Below are 18,172 nucleotides of genomic sequence, written 5' to 3'. Positions count from 1 at the left end.
CTCCCCTCCCCTCCCCACTTTGACTCATTCCTCTAACTTTTTGGTGAACCAAGAATTTTCAGCAGCACAGTAAGTTATTTTTCTAACACTGAAAAACAGACACAAAACAAAGAGACAAAATACATATGAAACTGAACTGGCCAGTTTAGGCAGATACAGCACAATAAATAGACATCTTTATTTCAGATATAGTTCATAAAATTTTACAGCATCCTCTTAAAGTAGTTATCGGTTTCATAGGCATGAAATGCTACAGCACAGCACAGTCAATTAGGTTTTCAGCAAAAGTGGGGTTTGCACAAATCATTCATACCACGCTTGGAAATTAACACTCAATGCAGAACCAACAATAATGTCAAATACAGTTAGGTTTTAACTGGCATTTAACTTAAAGACAAGATACACCTGGGGGTTAGGAACCTAGAAACTTCCTGGCAATGTTATTTTATTTTTTGGGTGGAGATATATAGAGAGCATTTAACTTGTACAAGTGTCACCTGCAATTATAACCATTCTGCAACTCTGTTGAGCAGGTTTTCTGCTGTTTAGAACAGGAAACTCACCCAGAAGGGGCATTAGGTGGTTTTTTTTGCTGGGAACCCGTGTTTTTGCAGCAGTGACACAATGGCACTAGACCAGGCACCCCCAAACTTCGGCCCTCCAGATGTTTTAAGACTACAATTCCCATCTTCCCTGACCACTGGTCCTGTTAGCTAGGGATCATGGGAGTTGTAGTCCCAAAACATCTGGAGGGCCGCAGTTTGGGGATGCCTGCACTAGACATTTATTCAGTGAAAACTAAGGTCTTTCTTCATTATTGAAACTGTAATTAGAACATGAGCACCAGGAAAAGTAACTTAGCTTCTCCATGATGAGAAAATACCACCCTGCACACTAGAAGGTAAACTGAGCAATATTGCCCACGTGTCTTGCAAGACAAGACTAGCAGGGCAAACATCCCAGAGTAATCAGCTCTGTAAAATGAAAAATTCTCTATATTCTCTTCCTCCACCACAGGGATGGGGAAACCTATGGGCTCCAGCTGTTGTCTGCCTACAACTCCTATCATTCCTAACCACCATCCATGGTGCCTTAGACTGATGGGAGCTGGAGTCCAGTAAAATTCAGACAGCCAAAGGCCCCCCCCCCCATCTAGAGATGGGAAAGCCTGGGGGGGAAACCAGAAAAATTGAGGAGGGGGGAACCAGGTCCCCCCTCCGGTTTTCCCCCAAAGCTGTTTCCCCCCCCAGAAAGATGGGGGACAAAGTGAGTGGAATATTCAAACTATATCAAACCCCGCCCCGCAAAAAAAGAAATTTCTGGGAAAAAATGTCTTTGGGGAAAAAACACAGAGGGAAACCTGTTTTTTTTCCTGAAATTTTCTGTTTTTCCCCCAGGCCTTCCCATCTCTACCCCCACCCCTACCCTATAACGTTAAGAACTACTGTTCCGCTATTCCAGTGATTGAGGGGAAAAAATCCAAAGTAAAAAATGTGTGGCTTCCAATTTTGCTTTAATCGTTGCGGTAACAGTAAAGAATAACGCAGGCAGGAGGCAGAGGAGAGGACTGCTGCCTTGGCCCACTGAAAAACAATTACTAAGTTTCTGCCTTATTCCACTGCATATAGGAAAATATATATATATTAAGCTGCAGCACACAGAGATGTGACTTGATTTCTGTATTTGGGGGTGGAGGTGATCTAGGAAGAGAGTAGAACCTATTACTAGCTGGAAGCATCCATGGTTGTGATTAATAAATGTAATCCGTATTTAAGGAAAATTGCGTTTCCTCAGGTAAGATGAGCAGAAATCTTGCTGTTGGGCACTCCTCTTTGCCCCACAAGCCTGCAAATTTTCAACACACTGAATGAAACAGGAAGATAGTGAAATAATATCGTAGCTAAGTAATTTTAACAATAGATTTGATTTTTTTTTCAGGGTAGCAGCAGCAGCAGCAACATTAAAGTACAATAAATAAATCCTTTCGCTGATGCATCAGAATTGCCTCAAATGAATAGCAGTAATCCAGGGAAAAGGGTTCAAGAGCCCCAATGCCATCTATACGTATACAGCAGCATATGTGGGGCTTTTTTCTCTCCCAGAAAAACTCTTGAGCTCCCTTGGTTCTCTTCCAAAGAAAGGGAAACTGCCAGCTAAGAGGTCAAATCTGGTAAAGGAGACTTTCAACCTCAGAGGGACCTTTACAAAACCTGTTTTACGCTCTTAAGCTCAGATTTACACACACAAACACACAGCTATCAAACTAAATGGGAATGTTTTCAAAGATAAAAGGAAATCTTCAGTGAAGTGTACATCTTCTATCCATGGAAAAGCAAGAAGACTGAGATGAGGAAAACACTCAAGTGGGGCTCCAGGAGAGTCGTGACTCTAGTCTTCCAAACTGCGGAACGCATTCTGCATGTCTTCAAAGAGCTGGGCGTAGTCTGCTTTGATCTTTGCCTCTCCATCTTTCACTGGGTCCTGAAATTGGACAGACCAAAACTCAGGAATCGCTGGAGCTCATTTTGAAAAGTGGCCCTTTGTCAGGAAGGAGGTTGCCTGGAGTATTTCCTCCCTAGGCAATTTCTACCCCCAGTGCCCATATATGAGCTTACATTTATCAATACAGTGGTACCTTGGTTCTCAAATGCCTTGGTACTCAAACAACTTGGAACCCAAACACTGCAAACCAGGAAGTAAGTGTTCCGGATTGCGAACTTTTTTCAGAAGCCGAACGTGCTCCGTTTTGATTGTTACGCTTCCGATGTGAGTGCTACACTTACGTTTTGAGTGCTATGCTGAGGTCTGTCTGTTTTTGCTATTTATTTTTGCTGCTCTTTTTTTGTTTTGTTTTTGTGTAATGCAGTTCAGCTACCGATTGACTGATTGTGTGACTACAGTACATTGTTTATTGCTTTCATTTTATGGATAAATGGTCTCGTTAGATAGTCAAATTCATGTTAAATTGCTGTTTTAGAGGTTGTTTTTTAAAAGTCTGGAAAAGATTAACCCGTTTTGCATTCCTTTCTATGAGAAAGCGTGGAACGCTTTGGTTTTGGAACAGACTTCCGGAACGAATTAAGTTTGAGAACCAAGGTACCACTGTATGTGGAAGGCATTCTACTCTCCTTTTCCCATTGGATTGAGGTAACAGAGTTTTAAACTACTGTCTGGATGGACTAGAAAAAAACAAAACTGTCAGTGTGGACAACAGCCATGTTCGTCCCAGAAACAGCCAACTGCAGCCATGGCAAGACTAGTCTAATCACTGATCTCAAACTAATAAATGAAATTTGGGCTTGTTGTCAGAGGAAAAGAGAATGTAGACCACTAATGCATCCCTTTCCTTAAGTTTTGTTATTTTTAAAAGGGGTAAGGCAATTTTAATCTTACTTTATAGCTCTTGTCAAACGACCACATAATTACACAATGGCCATTATGCTCATTTGCCTTCAGTAGCAGCAAAGCTCTGCTGGATTAAATATTAATTGCCTCTGGTCTATTTTTGGGGAATCCTGCAATGTGTTTAAGTTTTTACTCTGCTAACTTATACACTGGAATCTGCTCTGGCTCAATATTGAGTAGAATTCTATGACACAATAACCTGTTGGCAGTGGGAGCAAAGAATGGAATATGAAAATTGCCTGTTGCATCTTTTTGTTTTCTCTAAAATATAAAAACACAACACTGCCAAGTTCTGCCTCAAATGCTTGCCATTTTTACAACCAAGATAATAGGGGAACATTCTGACAATGTCCTCATGCTACCCAAAAAGGGGGTACCACCTAACACAGCCAGGAGAAGAAATTTCGGTTTGTTTTGCTGTAACTCTCCCTCATGCAGAGGACATACCTTGAATTTCATTGATGAGAGTCGGTAAAGAATCTCATTCATGTTCTCTCTGATGATGGACCAAGTGATCTTATTGTCACTCTGGGCAGTGGTCTCAACTGCTCGACGTGCCATATCATAAAACGCAATCATGTTGGACAGTATTCCCACTGTCTTATAAAATGGGCAGAACCTAACAGAAAAAAGCAGAGAAGGCTTGCAAATCCTGTCTTAAGGGCATATTTGTGAATGAATAGGGTAAGCCTGTGACCTGGACTCAGGAACTAAAGTATTAACCATCACAAAAGAATGGCCAGGCTGCCCAGGTAGTAATTTCGTAATTTTGAGTAATTTCGTTGTTCCCGCAAGGGGACAATGACAATAAAGATATCTTAAATTAACAGATATCCTAGCAGACAGGATTTTTGCTGTAGACCGCCTCCTTCTGTGATGTATGTATGATGCTTTGGGGGATGGTCTTGGGCTACAGGGTGAGCAATTTCAAGTGACTATATAAGGGCTTGCATACCATTGTTCAGGGTTCCCCTCCCTCCTGCATGTGCTGAGTGGGGACCCTGTTGCAACAGTTCCTTTAATAAAGATCAGGCTTACTAGCTGCTTTGCTTTTCAATATTCTCTGGTTGGCCTGTTTTCTTCTACCAATAGGGAACCCACATAAGGATTCTATACAGGCTCCGGAATACCCCAAAATGGAAAGGGAGCAGTTTTTCTTATAATACTACCATAAGCTCAACAGATTTCTACAGGTTAAGGTGTTCCAGGGCAGCTAAGCAAATCTGAAAGCTGTTCTTGCCTCTGCTTTTTTGAGATGGCATTTTATTTCAGCAGCAGCCAATGAGTCATGGAACAGCAAAATGCTGCAGGAAGAGACCAAAATTCTAACGCCCTTCTTCCCCCATGAAAGTAAACTGGGAAAAGTCTAGCGTAACACTGTCTACTTCCTTAGTGCCCATTTCAGCTCCTGAAACATCAGAAACTCTAGTGAAAATAGATAGCTAAATTACTCCACTTCCTTTCTTCTACATGTGTAGAAAGGCCCCTTTGCCTCCCTGCAATTTGCATGTTTTGCATTCCCAAAGATGGAGACCAACGAGCCGCTGCAAACCTGTCATAAGGGGTGTAGCCATTCTGTTGCAGGAAGTCATCTTTAAGGAGCTTGGCAACTTCCAATGTAATTTTGTCTGTTTCTGCCAAGGAAGCCTAGAAGTGAAAGAGACTCAAGTTAGCTTCCTGGCTCCCTGCTCCTCCTGATGTTACAGGTTCATTTATTTTATTTTAAAAAATTCTCTAGTCCACATTTCTAGTCCACCTGCTACTGAATCATCTGTCCGCTGTATTTCCCAACTACAACTTCTGTTCCGGCTTCTGATAACTTCCACATCTCCGGATGCTTCTCATTTACTCACTGTCAGTCCTTATCTGCTCACTCTAAGCCTTGTTTCGCCAATAAGGCAGGGAGCATATCACTTATAATTTGCTTACCAGCACAGACCACTGTTTCAGATGCTAACTAAAACATTTTAGTACTGCCGCTATCCTCACTCAAGTCCTTCACCCATCCCATTGACGCCAACAGCCAGGCATCGTCGCTGGACCGTGTTGCATTATCCTACAGACCTGCCTACAGCAGATGAGAATATGGAGGAAAAATGTCTCCCCAAAACATAGCTCCCCCTGCCGCTCCTCTACTCACCTTCCCCACCAGCTGTACAATCTCTGCAAGATCCTCCTCTTCCTGCAAGATCTCCTTTGCTTTAGTCCTCAAGGGGACAAACTCTGGGAAGTGCTTGTCATAGTACTCGTCTAGAGCGCGTGTGTACTTGCTGTAGCTGATCAGCCAATTCACAGATGGGAAGTGCTTACGCTGAGCAAGCTTCTTATCCAAGCCCCAGAACACCTGCCAAGCAACCAGACTTTTAGTCATTTAGTCCACTTACTTGCTACACAATGCAGGTCTCTCTCTCCAAGTAGTTTGCAATAAGAAAGTCAGAGACTCTAAAATAACCAAGGGTCAAGGTCTCTAAAACATACAGCAGAGCAATACACACATACAGATAATAATACAGTGGTGCCTTGCTAGACGAATTTAATTCGTTCCACAGGTCTTTTCTTATAACGAAAAATTCGTCTAGCAAATCCCATAGGAATGCATTGAAAAAAATTTTTGCCCATAGGAACGCATTAATTGAATTTCAATGCATTCCTATGGGAAACCGCGATTCGCTAAACGAATTTTTCATAAAACGCATTCGTCTAGCGAGGCAACCTCCGCTAGAAAAAACCTTTTGTTAAGCGGAAATTTCGTTAAGCAGGGCATTCATTAAGCGAGGCATCACTGTACCTGTAATAATAAACAACCAGCGATTAAAAAATCATTTTTAAAAGAAGAAATACTGACTTCTGATACAAACTAAAAATAACAAGCAGTATAACTGTATGATCCAGAGATCAACTGTAGAGAAACACCCAAGCGAAAAAGGCCATTTTTTATTCAGTGTCTAACGCCGTCCAACAGTTGACATACCAACTGAAGCTGACTATAGGCACTCCTTGCCACTGAGGTCACCTAGTGACAACAACAGACCTTGGGCGTATCCTGAAACTATGTATAAGAGGGAGTGTTACCCCATCCGAAACAGGAAGCTTCCCAACTCTTGAACCCAGGAACCATTCACCATAAAAATTTCGTTTTAGATGATTGGTTCTCATCTAGCCCATCAGCCCAGGTAATGCATGGCCCTGTCATGATTCAGATGTTAAAGAGAATCCCTCAAATATCAGCTCTGCTCTCCTTTCAGGTGCCCTGTGCCCTGGATATGAGCTACCCCAAAGTTCTGTTGCCCTCTAGCTAGGCAGAGTCAGTCTTGGGATGGAGGGAATACCCCACTGTGGCGATTCGCCACCTAGACAAGACCCAGCATGTGAGGGGTTAAGCTTGGAGCAGATGGAACCCTCGGGGGGCGGGCTCAGCCCAGGGATAAAAAACCCCTCCCGAGTGGCAGTTAGTTAGTTGAGGTTGGAGTTAGTTGAGGTTGAGGGAGTGGGAGTTGGTGTTGAGCTAGGAGTGGTTGGTTATATGCAAAGAGAGCTGGTTTAATATATTGAGGAAGGAGAATAGGTGGTGATTTAGTCAGACGGGATACAAAGTTGTGAGATTATTAATAAATATTTACTTAGTTGACTTTAGCGGTAATAGGCCGGTAATTTATAATTAGAGGTAATAGGCCGGTATAGGAACCATCTGAAATTTAGAACAACCTAAGATTTGTACTGCAACCATTAAGCATATGAACACACAAAAAAGGATCTTCGTTTTATTTTACCGTATCCTGGTCTGTGGTATTTTGGTGGAGGTGTTTATTTTGTAGTTGGCACATCACCAATCGACCGTAAAACGTCCAGTGGTGATGTGCAGGTCAGAGTGACCGCTACACCCACTCCCCTTTAATGGGGTGCTTGCTAGAGAATCTTGCCCATCAGCCCAAGAGAAGGTAATTCCCAGAAATAAGTGCTGCCCAACCACTAGAGAAAGGCATTTGGCCAAGACCCCAATGAGCCACTGTTGATAGTGGACAAATGCTGGGCTAGATGAATCAAGTCACTGGGCACAGGCAGCAGAAGACCACTGGAAAGTGAAGCTTGCATTCGGTTAAGGAACCAGAACCTCAACCTACCTGAACGATGCCCAGAGTAGCAGAAGTAACAGGGTCAGAGAAGTCACCGCCTGGAGGAGATACACTGAGCACAGATAGGAAAGAAGGGGAGAAAGAGAGAGAGAGAGAGAAAGGCATGAACAGCAGCAATAGACATTTCATGGGGAACGGCAGTTGTGTGACTTGGCAACTGGTGCTCAGATTTGCACCCACCACACAACTTCTTCTGAAACACAATGTGAGACAAGGGGATGGGGAAAATACCAAACCCAGATTTCATCCCTGATGCAGTGTTATAAATCATAGTCCAGCATGAACTAGATGTTGTAGAAATAAGCCCAGTCTTTGGTACCATACCAAGGGTTAAGACTAATTCAGAGCAGTCACACACAAACTCAAGCCACATTTATCATTTTACTCATTTCTAGACCACAATGAAAATGTATCTATGTGGTGCGTAAGAACTCAAAGCATAACCATGACATCAAAGCGAAATATATTAAAGAAGCAGGAACACAGAACGGGTCACCTGGCAAGAAGATTATCAAACACAATAAATGTAATTCAGTAAAAACAACAGATCCACAGCAGTCTATGACTCAGCATCAGATCCACCCCCAATGACACTCTTCAGCTCTTCATAGAGCAATGCCCAGTAAAGTCTGGAAGGATAAAAATATTTGTAACTGGTGTCAGAAAATAGCCAAAATCTTGTGACGGAGGTGGTTCCATTGCTGAGGTGCCACCACGGAAAAGGCCCCATCCCCACACAACGTGCTTCAGGAATAGGTAGGACAACAAGGGCCTCTTCAGCAGATCTTAATAGAGGGGGAGGTTGATACAAGGAGAGCCACTCCAAATATTTAAACCAGGTTTAGGGAACCAGCGGCCCTCCAGCTGTTGTCACTCCCATCATCCCTGACCATTGTCCAGTGCTGGCTAGGAATGATGGAACTTGTAGTCCAACGACTTGTTGAGGGGCCACAGGTTCCCCATCCGTGACTTACTCCTTTTTTGAAGCTGCAGTGAAAATCAAGTAGGCTCAGCAAAAGCAGTCGTAACACAGACACATCACAGCTGACTGGGTCAGACTAATGAGATTCTAATTTAAGACCTTTATTCAGTTTTGAAAAAGAAAGCACAAAGAGATAGGGTGGTTATCCCCACTCATTAGTTTTCCCTAGAAATGGCATGGTAATCCTACAGGTTCAAATTCTGACATGGGTACTGTATAGTTGGTTCCACTAAAGCAGCTTGCTCTGGATTCCACCTTCCCTTGCATGGAAGAGAATCAACAAACTGAAGACTGAATGTCTCCCTCTGGCTTTGTCATCTTCCACTGACTAGTCCTGGGCTTGGCCTTCCCTGCATTGCTTCCTATGACTAAACCCTTGTGCCACTTCTGACCCTGACTTATCTATTTCCAGCCTCTGACTCGCCTTCCTTATGTAGCTCCTTCGGGGGGACAGGGAATGCTCTGCTTTGCACAAGACAGACATTGCAAAACCCAACTGGACCCAACGAAGGACCAAGGGACTTTGCCATACTTACGCTCCCACAATGCTGACGCTCCCTTCCCTCTCTGGGTTCCCCAGACACTTCACTCTGCCGGCCCGTTCATAGAAAGAAGCCAAGCGGGCGCCGAGATAGGCTGGATAACCGCTATCTGCAGACATCAACACAGACAAATGGGAAGTTAGCTTCCCAAACCACAGGAAGGTTCAGGGCCCTTGTTGGAGAAACCTCCCAAGGTGGTCCTCAAAAGCGGAAGGCTTACCAGCAGGCATCTCAGCGAGGCGTCCTGAAATTTCTCGAAGGGCCTCCGCCCATCGGGATGTGGAGTCAGCCATCATACTGACATTGTAGCCCATGTCGCGGAAATACTCAGACAAGGTGATCCCTACAAAAGAACAGGAATTGCAGGTCAGATGTCACAGGCAGTGGAGATCTTAGCTGATGATGGCTTAACTGAGAAACCTCCTAGAAGCATTTAAAGACTCTCAGATTTGTATAGCAGTAATGGAAAGGGAAGTGTAAGGGGGAGGGATTACAGAGAACCCCCCCCATCAGAAGCAGCCCGTCTCCAAGCAGTCATGAGAGCGAGGGGTCTGAAGAGGTGAGTCAGGAAGCAGAGAAGGAGTGCCAGGGCTCTGGCAGCACTAGAGAGCCCCTGCTCCATAGGCAGGAAGAGAGAGAGGCGGAAAGAGTGGACAGGAGTAGGGCAGACAGAAGACCAGTACCTCCGACGCCGGAACTGAGAAAGAGAAGGAAAAGAAGGCGCTTCTCAGTTCCGAGGCTTTTATGCTGGTCAAAAACGCGGAAGAGATTAGTGCAGGAATCTGACTCGAGTGGGTAGACATGAAATGAGCAATCCGTTACACTGTAAATAATGTGCACCAATAAAAACGTCTGAAAGACAAGCATGTGGACGGTCGTTACTCAAGAGTAGTCACAACAAACCCTGACAGGAAGCATCAGGAGGAAAGTTTCACCACTCATTTCAATTCCCACCTGTGTCCTTCAATATTATTTGCAGACCATTTTGTCTCGTGTTCTTGCCCTTACCAGTACAATCGTACCTTGGAAGTTAAACAGAATCCGTTCCGGAAGTCAATTCCACTTCCAAAACATTCTGAAACCAAAGTGCAGCTTCTGACTGGCTGCAGGAAGCTCCTGCCGCCAATCGGAAGCCGTGGACGTTCGACTTCCAAAAATAGTTCGCAAACCAGAACAGTCACTTCTGGGTTTGCGGCGTTCCGGAGCCAAAATGTTCAAGACACTAAGCTGTTTGAAAACCAAGGTACGACTGTATTTCATAGCAGCATTTACACGTTCCTAGACAGAAACCCAGCACCATTTTAAATTTTTATTTATTACCAAATGGGAAATAAATAGAAATGCCCATCATACTGTAGGGCAAAGGGACCAGACCGCTTTCTTTTTAGCACATGTAGTTCTCAGTTAACAATAGCCCTTTTTCTAAGCACTTTGCAGACACAACATTAACACTGTTGTTTTGCATTGCTTTTGATTATTACAATGTTTTTGGGTTACTGATGTTTATAGTTTACAGATTAAGAACAACAACTACTACTAAAAACAGTCCCTTAAGGTATTTATGAGAAAGCATGACTTCCCAAAGTGGCAGAACTGAGATGCAAAATAGGAATCTGAGCTACACAACAAACTGTGCCTGTCTTGCAGCACAATGGGGTTACCAGGCTGCGGTGTGCTCAGTCCACAGAAATACTGGCAACCAACCAATTCAGAGGGATAGAGCTGTAGGAACAGTTCCAACCATGGAGATAGGAAGCCAGCCCAAAGAGAGTCCGTCCCAATTCTGACACCATTGTTGTACACCCAGCACCTCATATCCATTTTTTTTAAACATACTTTTTATTAATTTTACAAAATACAAAAAAGAAAAAACCGGTACATACATAAACACCTTTTCCACCTCCTTCCTACCCACCCACATGGGTCCTCCCCTGCCACAGAAGTATCCCATGTATGTGAACAGTCAGAGATGGTCCATTTTATGCTTGGATTTCTGTCCTCCTCCCCCTCCCCTGACCCCTGCCACCAGGGAGCTCCAGCAAACCAGGGCAGTACGCAGGAGGCCATCCATCCAACCATCTATTGTCATACCAAAAAAAAGAGAAAAATAGAAATAGGAAAAAAGAGAAAAAAGAAAAGGCAAAAAAAAAGAGAGAAAAAAAACAATACAAAACAGAAAATTTTTTCTTACATTCATAATTGTAAAACCATATTTTGTGGGCTTCCCCTCCCCCCCTTCCCCGGTTTTCATCCCTTTTTTATCATCTGCAACAGTTTCTTACTTTATAAAAATACACCTTTGTATCTTATACAACTTATAAATCAATTATTAACATTTTCATCTAATATTCAAATCACTGAAAAATCAAACTCCCATTTTATCTTCCCGTGCCTAATTTTTCTCCCTCTATAAGCCTCCATATTTTCACATTTTTCCAAAATCCATTCACCTTTAAAACTATAACTATTCTCAAATTAACCTTACATCCCCGATTACCGGCTCCACCCCCCCAATCCAGCAAATTCCATAATCAGCAGACCAGTTATAAACCTGTTAATCCATCCTTATAATCACAACATCACTTTCCCTTCACCCCACCCCCTGTTTACAGTCTTTTGCCATCCAGGCCACCATACAGGACCCCTGAATTTCTTCTCTTCTCTGCATATTTTTTCCTTCTTCCCTGTGGGCGTTCTGGAATTCCAATAATACCAATCGTGCCCCCCTCAAAGGCAGGGCACTCCATCCAACTTTTTGTAGAGTAAAGTCATCATTTTTTTCGTGGTGTGCTTCATTTTGTGTTGAATCATCACAGTCCTCATCTTCATCTTTTCCTTCCAAATCACAGTCACCATCACTGTCATTCTCACATTCATCTTTTTCAGTGTCAAAAACTTCATCTTCTAAAAAATCATATTCTGCCATCACCATCTGAAATTTTTGCTGTAACTCTTGCCGTCGTGTCTCCTCTTGACATAGCTCTATTCTTGTTTCCCACATTAAAGTCAAAACAGACCGCTGGAACTCAGGGGAACACTTTTTTGTTGACATAATTCAATCCTGCCAAGGTCAAAACTTGTCACGTGGGGTGGAATATGATCACAGTTTATTTTCTCGACTCCATTTTAACAAGCTGGCTGCATTCTTCAAGTCTTATTAACAATAAAGTTCGAACTCACATTTCACAAACATTTAAACCAAAAAAGAAATTCCACAAAGTCCAGAAATACAAAGTGAAAAAATTGACTTATAAATCCTGATCAACTCACTGGGTTGTCTGGGCTGCCGGCTCCCGGGGAAAAGAAAGGTTTTCCTTAGTCTTTACCTCTCATAAACCACAGTCTCTCTCCTCTTTCACCCTGCATCAAAGGGGAGATTCTCTTTGATGCCTTTGAGGGATCCTTTTAAGTTAAGATCTTCTGTTTACGGCTTCGGGTTTCTGTTTACTGTCTCTTATGTTACCGTGGGGGGGGGGTGGCTTCCTCTTTCCCCCCTCTCTCCCAAATCCAAATTGCCTTAATTTAAATTCCAAACAATCCAAATTACTCACAGTCTATTCATTTGCTAATTATTCTTGGAAGAATTGGCCGCCTCCACTTCCCAGACTCACAGCTTCGCGCTCTCAGAGCAGCAGTGTCAGCCTGTCCGCCGCGGTTCACCTCCTCGCTCTCGGGGGCTTAAACAAAGCCGATCCGGGGAGGAGAGAGCCCGCTTTTGGCGCCGCCAGGCAAAATCCGTCCCCAAAAAGCTCGATTTGGGGCTTTTAAGGAGGTTTTGCTTCGCTGGAGCAATTCCCTCCACCTCTGAAGCGCCGAGGTCCGCTCCGCTGATCGGACCCCCGTCTGAGCAAAGATGGCGCGGTCAACCGGAAGCCCCCAGCACCTCATATCCAAAAGCGACGAAAAAAATTGCGTCCCACTTCACTGTGTGAAAAAGCTCTTCTTTTTGCCTGTCCTTAATCCTCCAATACAGTGGTACCTTGGTTGTCGAACAGCTTGGCTCCCGAACAAATTGGCTCCCAAATACCGCAAACCCAGAAGTGAGTGTTTTGGTTTGCAAACGTTTTTCAGAAGCCGAATGTCCGACGCGGCTTCCGGTTGAGTGCTGGAAGCTCCTGCAGCCAATTGGAAACCCGCGCCTTGGTTTTTAAACTGTTTCGGGATTCGGATTGCCTCCCGGAACAGATTAAGTCCGAGAACCAAGGTAGCACTGTATTTAGCTTCACTGAATGACCATGAAGCCAGGGTCAGTATGGGAATCATTTCTAGTTGGAAAACAGCAATGATGAAGCAAGCAGCTGCCACAGATGCGTCAGAACTGGCTGTTGTCATATGATTTTGTTATGGTTACCTTCCTAGGGGAGACAACAGAGGCTCAAGGGCTGTAACTGTAGGCAGATGTCTTCTGGAATGGTGAGGGGAGGGCGAGTAACTCAGGTAGGTACTGAGGTGGAGACAAGGGTGTATGTAAAATAAATATCCATGTCAGTCCTCATCCCTTGAGCTGCACAATGGAGATCTCTGATCTTAATGAAGGGGCCAGTATTTGCCAGTGGAACAGAGGGGTGGGAGGGAGACAGGGTACCTGCCAAAACTCTTGTCTAGCTCAAAAACCTACTCAAATGAGGCTCTGCCCAGTCAGAGGGACTGCAAAAACCACAAAGCAGACCCACAAAGGAAGGTAATTTACCACAGGTACCAATCTCTTCTACAGCAAATAGCAAGTCTTAAGCACAGAGCTTGGCTGCCAAGTCTCCCATTTTTCGCAGGAAACCCCCATATTTTAAACCGTTTCCCGCTGGCAGACCAGATTGGGAAAAATCCCATAAATCCCCCGGATTTCCTACCTGCCAGGGAGGCTCCATTTTGGGTGCCGGCGCTGCCCGATTTCTGGTACCCATCATGGGTAGCGCAGCACCGGAAGTCGCTTCTACGCATGTCCGGATATGCGTAGAAGCGACCTCCGGTGCCGCTCTGCCCATGCCTGGGCACCAAAAATTGGGCAGAGAGGCACCGGAAGTTGCTTCTATGAATGTCCAGACATGCATAGAAGCGACTTCCAGTGCCGCGCCGCTGCTGATCCTGCATTTTTCAGCGGGAGACTTGGCAGCTATGGCACAGAGTAAAATCCTTAATGATAAACTTAAGGATTGTCTGCACTGCCTTTGGCTGAAAAACCAGGAAAGAAGCATGAGCCCCAAATAGTCTTTTGTATTCTCAACTCTTACCAGTGTAGATGGAAGCTTCCCTGGCAGCGACAGGCATGTTGGAGGTGTTTGCTACCAGAGCAGTTCTCTTCATAATGCTTTCGACCTTACCATCAACCTCCAATGTGAGCTGCAAAGGCAAGAGAAACAGGACTGAAAACCCACTGGAAAATATGCAGGTAATAGAGGCACATTTGACAAAATTGGGAGAAATAACAGGATTGCAAATTAATTGGTCCAAATCAGAGATGATGGTATTTAACTATGATGAAGATGAAAAATGAAGATGAAAAAATAGATATAAAATTAAGAAATGCAATGAAGTACTTGGGAATAAAAATAACAAGAAATTTAGAACAAGAGAATTTCAACAAATTAAAGAAGGAAATTAAGGAAAAGCTGGAGGACTGTAAGAAAATTAAGCCTTCATAGTTTTGAAGAGTGGTGATAATAAAAATGAAAATTGTGTCTAGAATAATTTTTTTATTTAGAATGCTACCAATTAAGATATTGGAGAGAGAGAGATAAAGGGTTGGCAAAGTATGATCAATAAATTGTGCAATGGAGATAAGAAACCTAGAATCAATAAAAGAAGATGGTATAAACCCCAGAAACAGGACTGAATCTGCTGAACATGATGGCCCTATTTGGGCATTCGCCTTATGTATGAAACGTACATGCAGAGAGAGAGAGAGAGAGAGAGAGAGAGAGAGAGAGAGAGAGAGAGAGAAGAAGGAAAGAAGGAAAGAAGGAAAGAAGGAAAGAAGGAAGGAAGGAAGGAAGGAAAGAAAGAAAGAAAGAAAGAAAGAAAGAAAGAAAGAAAGAAAGAAAGAAAGAAAGAAAATGCTCGCTCACAAAACCTCCATAGGCAGATTAAGCACCCTGCTCCAGACCTTCGCTATCCGTGAGTGGAGATGAGAACAGAAGGATGGAGGTTAACATACTCAGCCCCCACTCTCCCTGTTCACGTGTTATGTTTTATATGAGAGCAGAACATCTAAATAAGGCTAATGGCATGAATTCTTCTAAACGTAGGTATGAAGCGTCATCAGTAGACATTGAAATTCAATGACAGCAAGATTGGACTGCTTCAACATTTCACTTCCAATCTCAGGGTTGCCCTATATTCCTATTCCTATATTCCTATTCACATGTGCTCTAAGGTTTATGGAGAAAACTAAAATGGAATATTAAGATTACCCCTTATAGCTTTGTTTACTCAATTTAAGTCAAGCTAAATCAACTTGGACATTAATCCCCTCCCCAAATCCACTTACTTTGCTTAGATGAGAACTGCATTGAGGCACGAAGACCACCGCCTACGTTTTGCTTGAACAGCATTTCCATACCCAATACTGACCTCTGGGAAGTCTCTGAGGACTTCAGACATTTCATTTCCTCGTTCCCCACAGCCTACGTATATGATAACATCACTGTTGGAATATTTGGATAGAGACTGAGAAATCACAGTCTTTCCGCAGCCAAAAGCCCCAGGAATAGCCGTTGTGCCTCCTTGAACACACCTAAATGAAGAAGATAGACTGCATTAATATTTTAACTCTGAGGGAAAGAAACAATGGACAAATAAGATAGAAGGGAAGTGCAACATATATTTTAAAACTGGCACAAGCCCCAAGATTTAAAGAGGACCTACTCCAGCAGTATTTAAAATGTCAGAAGAGTAGCTGTGCCCTGTGAGCACTCTTAATGAACTTTGAAAGCCACTTTGGAGCTCTTTCGGCTAAAGAGTGAAATAAAAATGTTTCAAAGAAATATGGGTCTGTTATAGCAAAAACAGAAACCTTTGCTCTTGCTTCTATGTAAACTGGCAGTTTGCATGGGCTGTATATGTTTGTTCGTTCTTGCCAACGGAAAACACAACCGAAGATGTGGTTCAGCATTAATAGGAAGATCTTCAGCTTTTTAATATTAAAATCTTTATCGTGGTTTTTCTCAACCAGTATGCCTCCAGATGTTTTGGGACTACAACTCCCATCATCCCTAGCTAGCAAGACCAGTGGTCAGGAATGATGGGAGTTGTAGTCCCAAAACATCTGGAGGCACACTGGTTGAGAAACACTGCTCTAAGCATTGCACATACAGTTATTCCAGTTATGCTGTCAGCGACAGTTCTACTATACATAACCGGAGAACTTTTCTACTAAAAGAAGCAGTAAAAAACAGACTTTGCAATCAGAGTTGCTACTTACGGAAAGAGTGCATCAAGGACTCTCTGACCAGTTAAGAGAGGGTGATTGGCGGGCAACTTTTCTGTGACGGGGCGGATTTGCCGTACAGGCCAGACCTGGACCATAGTGAATTTCTCCTTCACTCCCTCAAACTCCAGCTCCAACACAACATCCTGCAAGAGGGCGGTGAAACCAAGAACAAACAAGATGTACTGGAAACTCTGCTGGCAAAAAGTCAGCTAGGACAACGGCATGCTGCTGACTTCAGCAAAGTCCAGTTTATATTAAAAAGTGGGGTCCTGGTGTCATTCATAGTCACCAGACAGGAAGCAAACAGGTTTGCTTTTAGTGGTAGGTCCTGCGTCAAGCCACCTCTGCAAGCTGCCTCCATGACGGCAATTCAACCCTCAAGCAACCCTAATCTGCCAGGAATTTGTGGAAGTCAGTAGGACTCCCTGGTGGTGGAGAGACAGAGGGAATTTTACCGAGCAGGGTAACCTGTCTTTTCCCTGCTCAAGAGATTGCATATTCTGCACAAGTGCTGAGGCAGTGCTTGCAGAATATGGAGATCTGCCTGAGAGGCCACAGTTGTCTATACAGAGGGCATAACAGAGTGCATGGCCTCATAACAGAGAACTGGAGATTTTCTTGCACGTGAAGTGTATCAGTGAAATTGAGTCTATCGTACCCTCACCACCTCCTTCCCTAATCAGGCCCATTTCTCTCTCTCTGTCTCTCTCTCTCTCACACACACACACACGTGTGTCAGGAAAGTGCACTACAGTGACTCCATTGTTTGAGCAAGAGCAAAAATTTATGAAATGGGAAGTGTTTTCTCCAGTGTACTACCATGTCTGAAACAGTTCACACAAAACCCGGCATCATGCAAGGACATTAGACAGCGGAGAAAAACTTATTATTTGCAGAAAAACTTACAGATGTGTCGTAATGCCCAGGTGGAGCAATGTACGTCACTGTACCCCTGTTTCGCGGGGGCAACATGATCTTGTGTTTGATAAGAGAGTTCTCAGTCACTAGGCCATAAATATCACCACCTGTGATATGACTGCCAACCTGCAATTCAAAGAAACTGCTAATATTAATATACAGAGGTATTATATGTCCACAGTACGAGATGCACTAAAAACATTATGGATACCCAACTGCAAAGTGGGTCAATTCAGTTTGGTCAACAGTGCAGCCAAAATACAATCAACAGCAAACATGTTCTCCGTAACTTACCCGCAGGTTTTTGACAGGTGAAAAGTCCCATTTGAGATCTCTGCTCAGAGCTGTCACATTTACTCCTCTGGGGATGTAAATGCTCTGGGTTTGAGCGCTGATGTGTGACAGAGGCCTCTGAATACCGTCAAAAATGGCTCCCATGATTCCAGGGCCAAGCTCCACCGAGAGGGGCTTGCCAGTACGAAGTACGGGGTCTCCTACAGAAACACCAGCTAAACAATTGGTTAAGGAAGGCATCCTAAAGGTGGTGTCAAGCTAACTAGAAATGTATTAACTAGTTCACTAACCAATTAACCTTCATGGTGGGCCACAAAAAACATCTTGCAACGGAACTCAAGTTTCAGCCATTGGAGTATAAAGGCTCCCGTTCTGGGAGGGGGGGAAACATTTGGGTGAGCCAACAAGTACAGTTGTACCTTGGTTCTCGAACAGAATGAGTTCTGGGAGTCCGGAACTGTTTGAAAACCAA

At 43.7% G+C, this 18,172-nt stretch overlaps 1 protein-coding gene across 3 annotated transcripts in view; it reads right to left on the bottom strand.

Annotated features, from left to right (window-relative positions):
* Positions 1–154: 154 nt before the first annotated feature.
* Positions 155–18,172, bottom strand: part of ATP6V1A (ATPase H+ transporting V1 subunit A) — a 28,955-nt gene continuing 10,937 nt past the window's right edge. For all 3 annotated transcript variants that reach the window (XM_035140676.2, XM_035140675.2, XM_035140677.2), the window contains exons 4-15: positions 17,701–17,915; positions 17,395–17,532; positions 16,480–16,631; positions 15,630–15,792; positions 14,291–14,399; positions 9,283–9,405; positions 9,057–9,171; positions 7,527–7,590; positions 5,546–5,749; positions 4,958–5,052; positions 3,853–4,024; positions 155–2,481 (exon numbers count right to left, since the gene is read on the bottom strand). In XM_035140676.2, coding sequence (XP_034996567.1) covers positions 2,389–2,481; positions 3,853–4,024; positions 4,958–5,052; positions 5,546–5,749; positions 7,527–7,590; positions 9,057–9,171; positions 9,283–9,405; positions 14,291–14,399; positions 15,630–15,792; positions 16,480–16,631; positions 17,395–17,532; positions 17,701–17,915 — 1,643 coding nt within the window. In that variant the 3' untranslated portion in view covers positions 155–2,388. The remainder of the gene's footprint in view (positions 2,482–3,852; positions 4,025–4,957; positions 5,053–5,545; positions 5,750–7,526; positions 7,591–9,056; positions 9,172–9,282; positions 9,406–14,290; positions 14,400–15,629; positions 15,793–16,479; positions 16,632–17,394; positions 17,533–17,700; positions 17,916–18,172) is intronic.

This window comes from Zootoca vivipara, chromosome 16 (genome assembly GCF_963506605.1).
Source record: "Zootoca vivipara chromosome 16, rZooViv1.1, whole genome shotgun sequence".
NCBI lineage: Eukaryota > Metazoa > Chordata > Lepidosauria > Squamata > Lacertidae > Zootoca > Zootoca vivipara.
The sequence above is the reverse complement of the archived record's forward strand: the minus strand, read 5'-3'. Positions and strand labels throughout refer to the sequence as shown.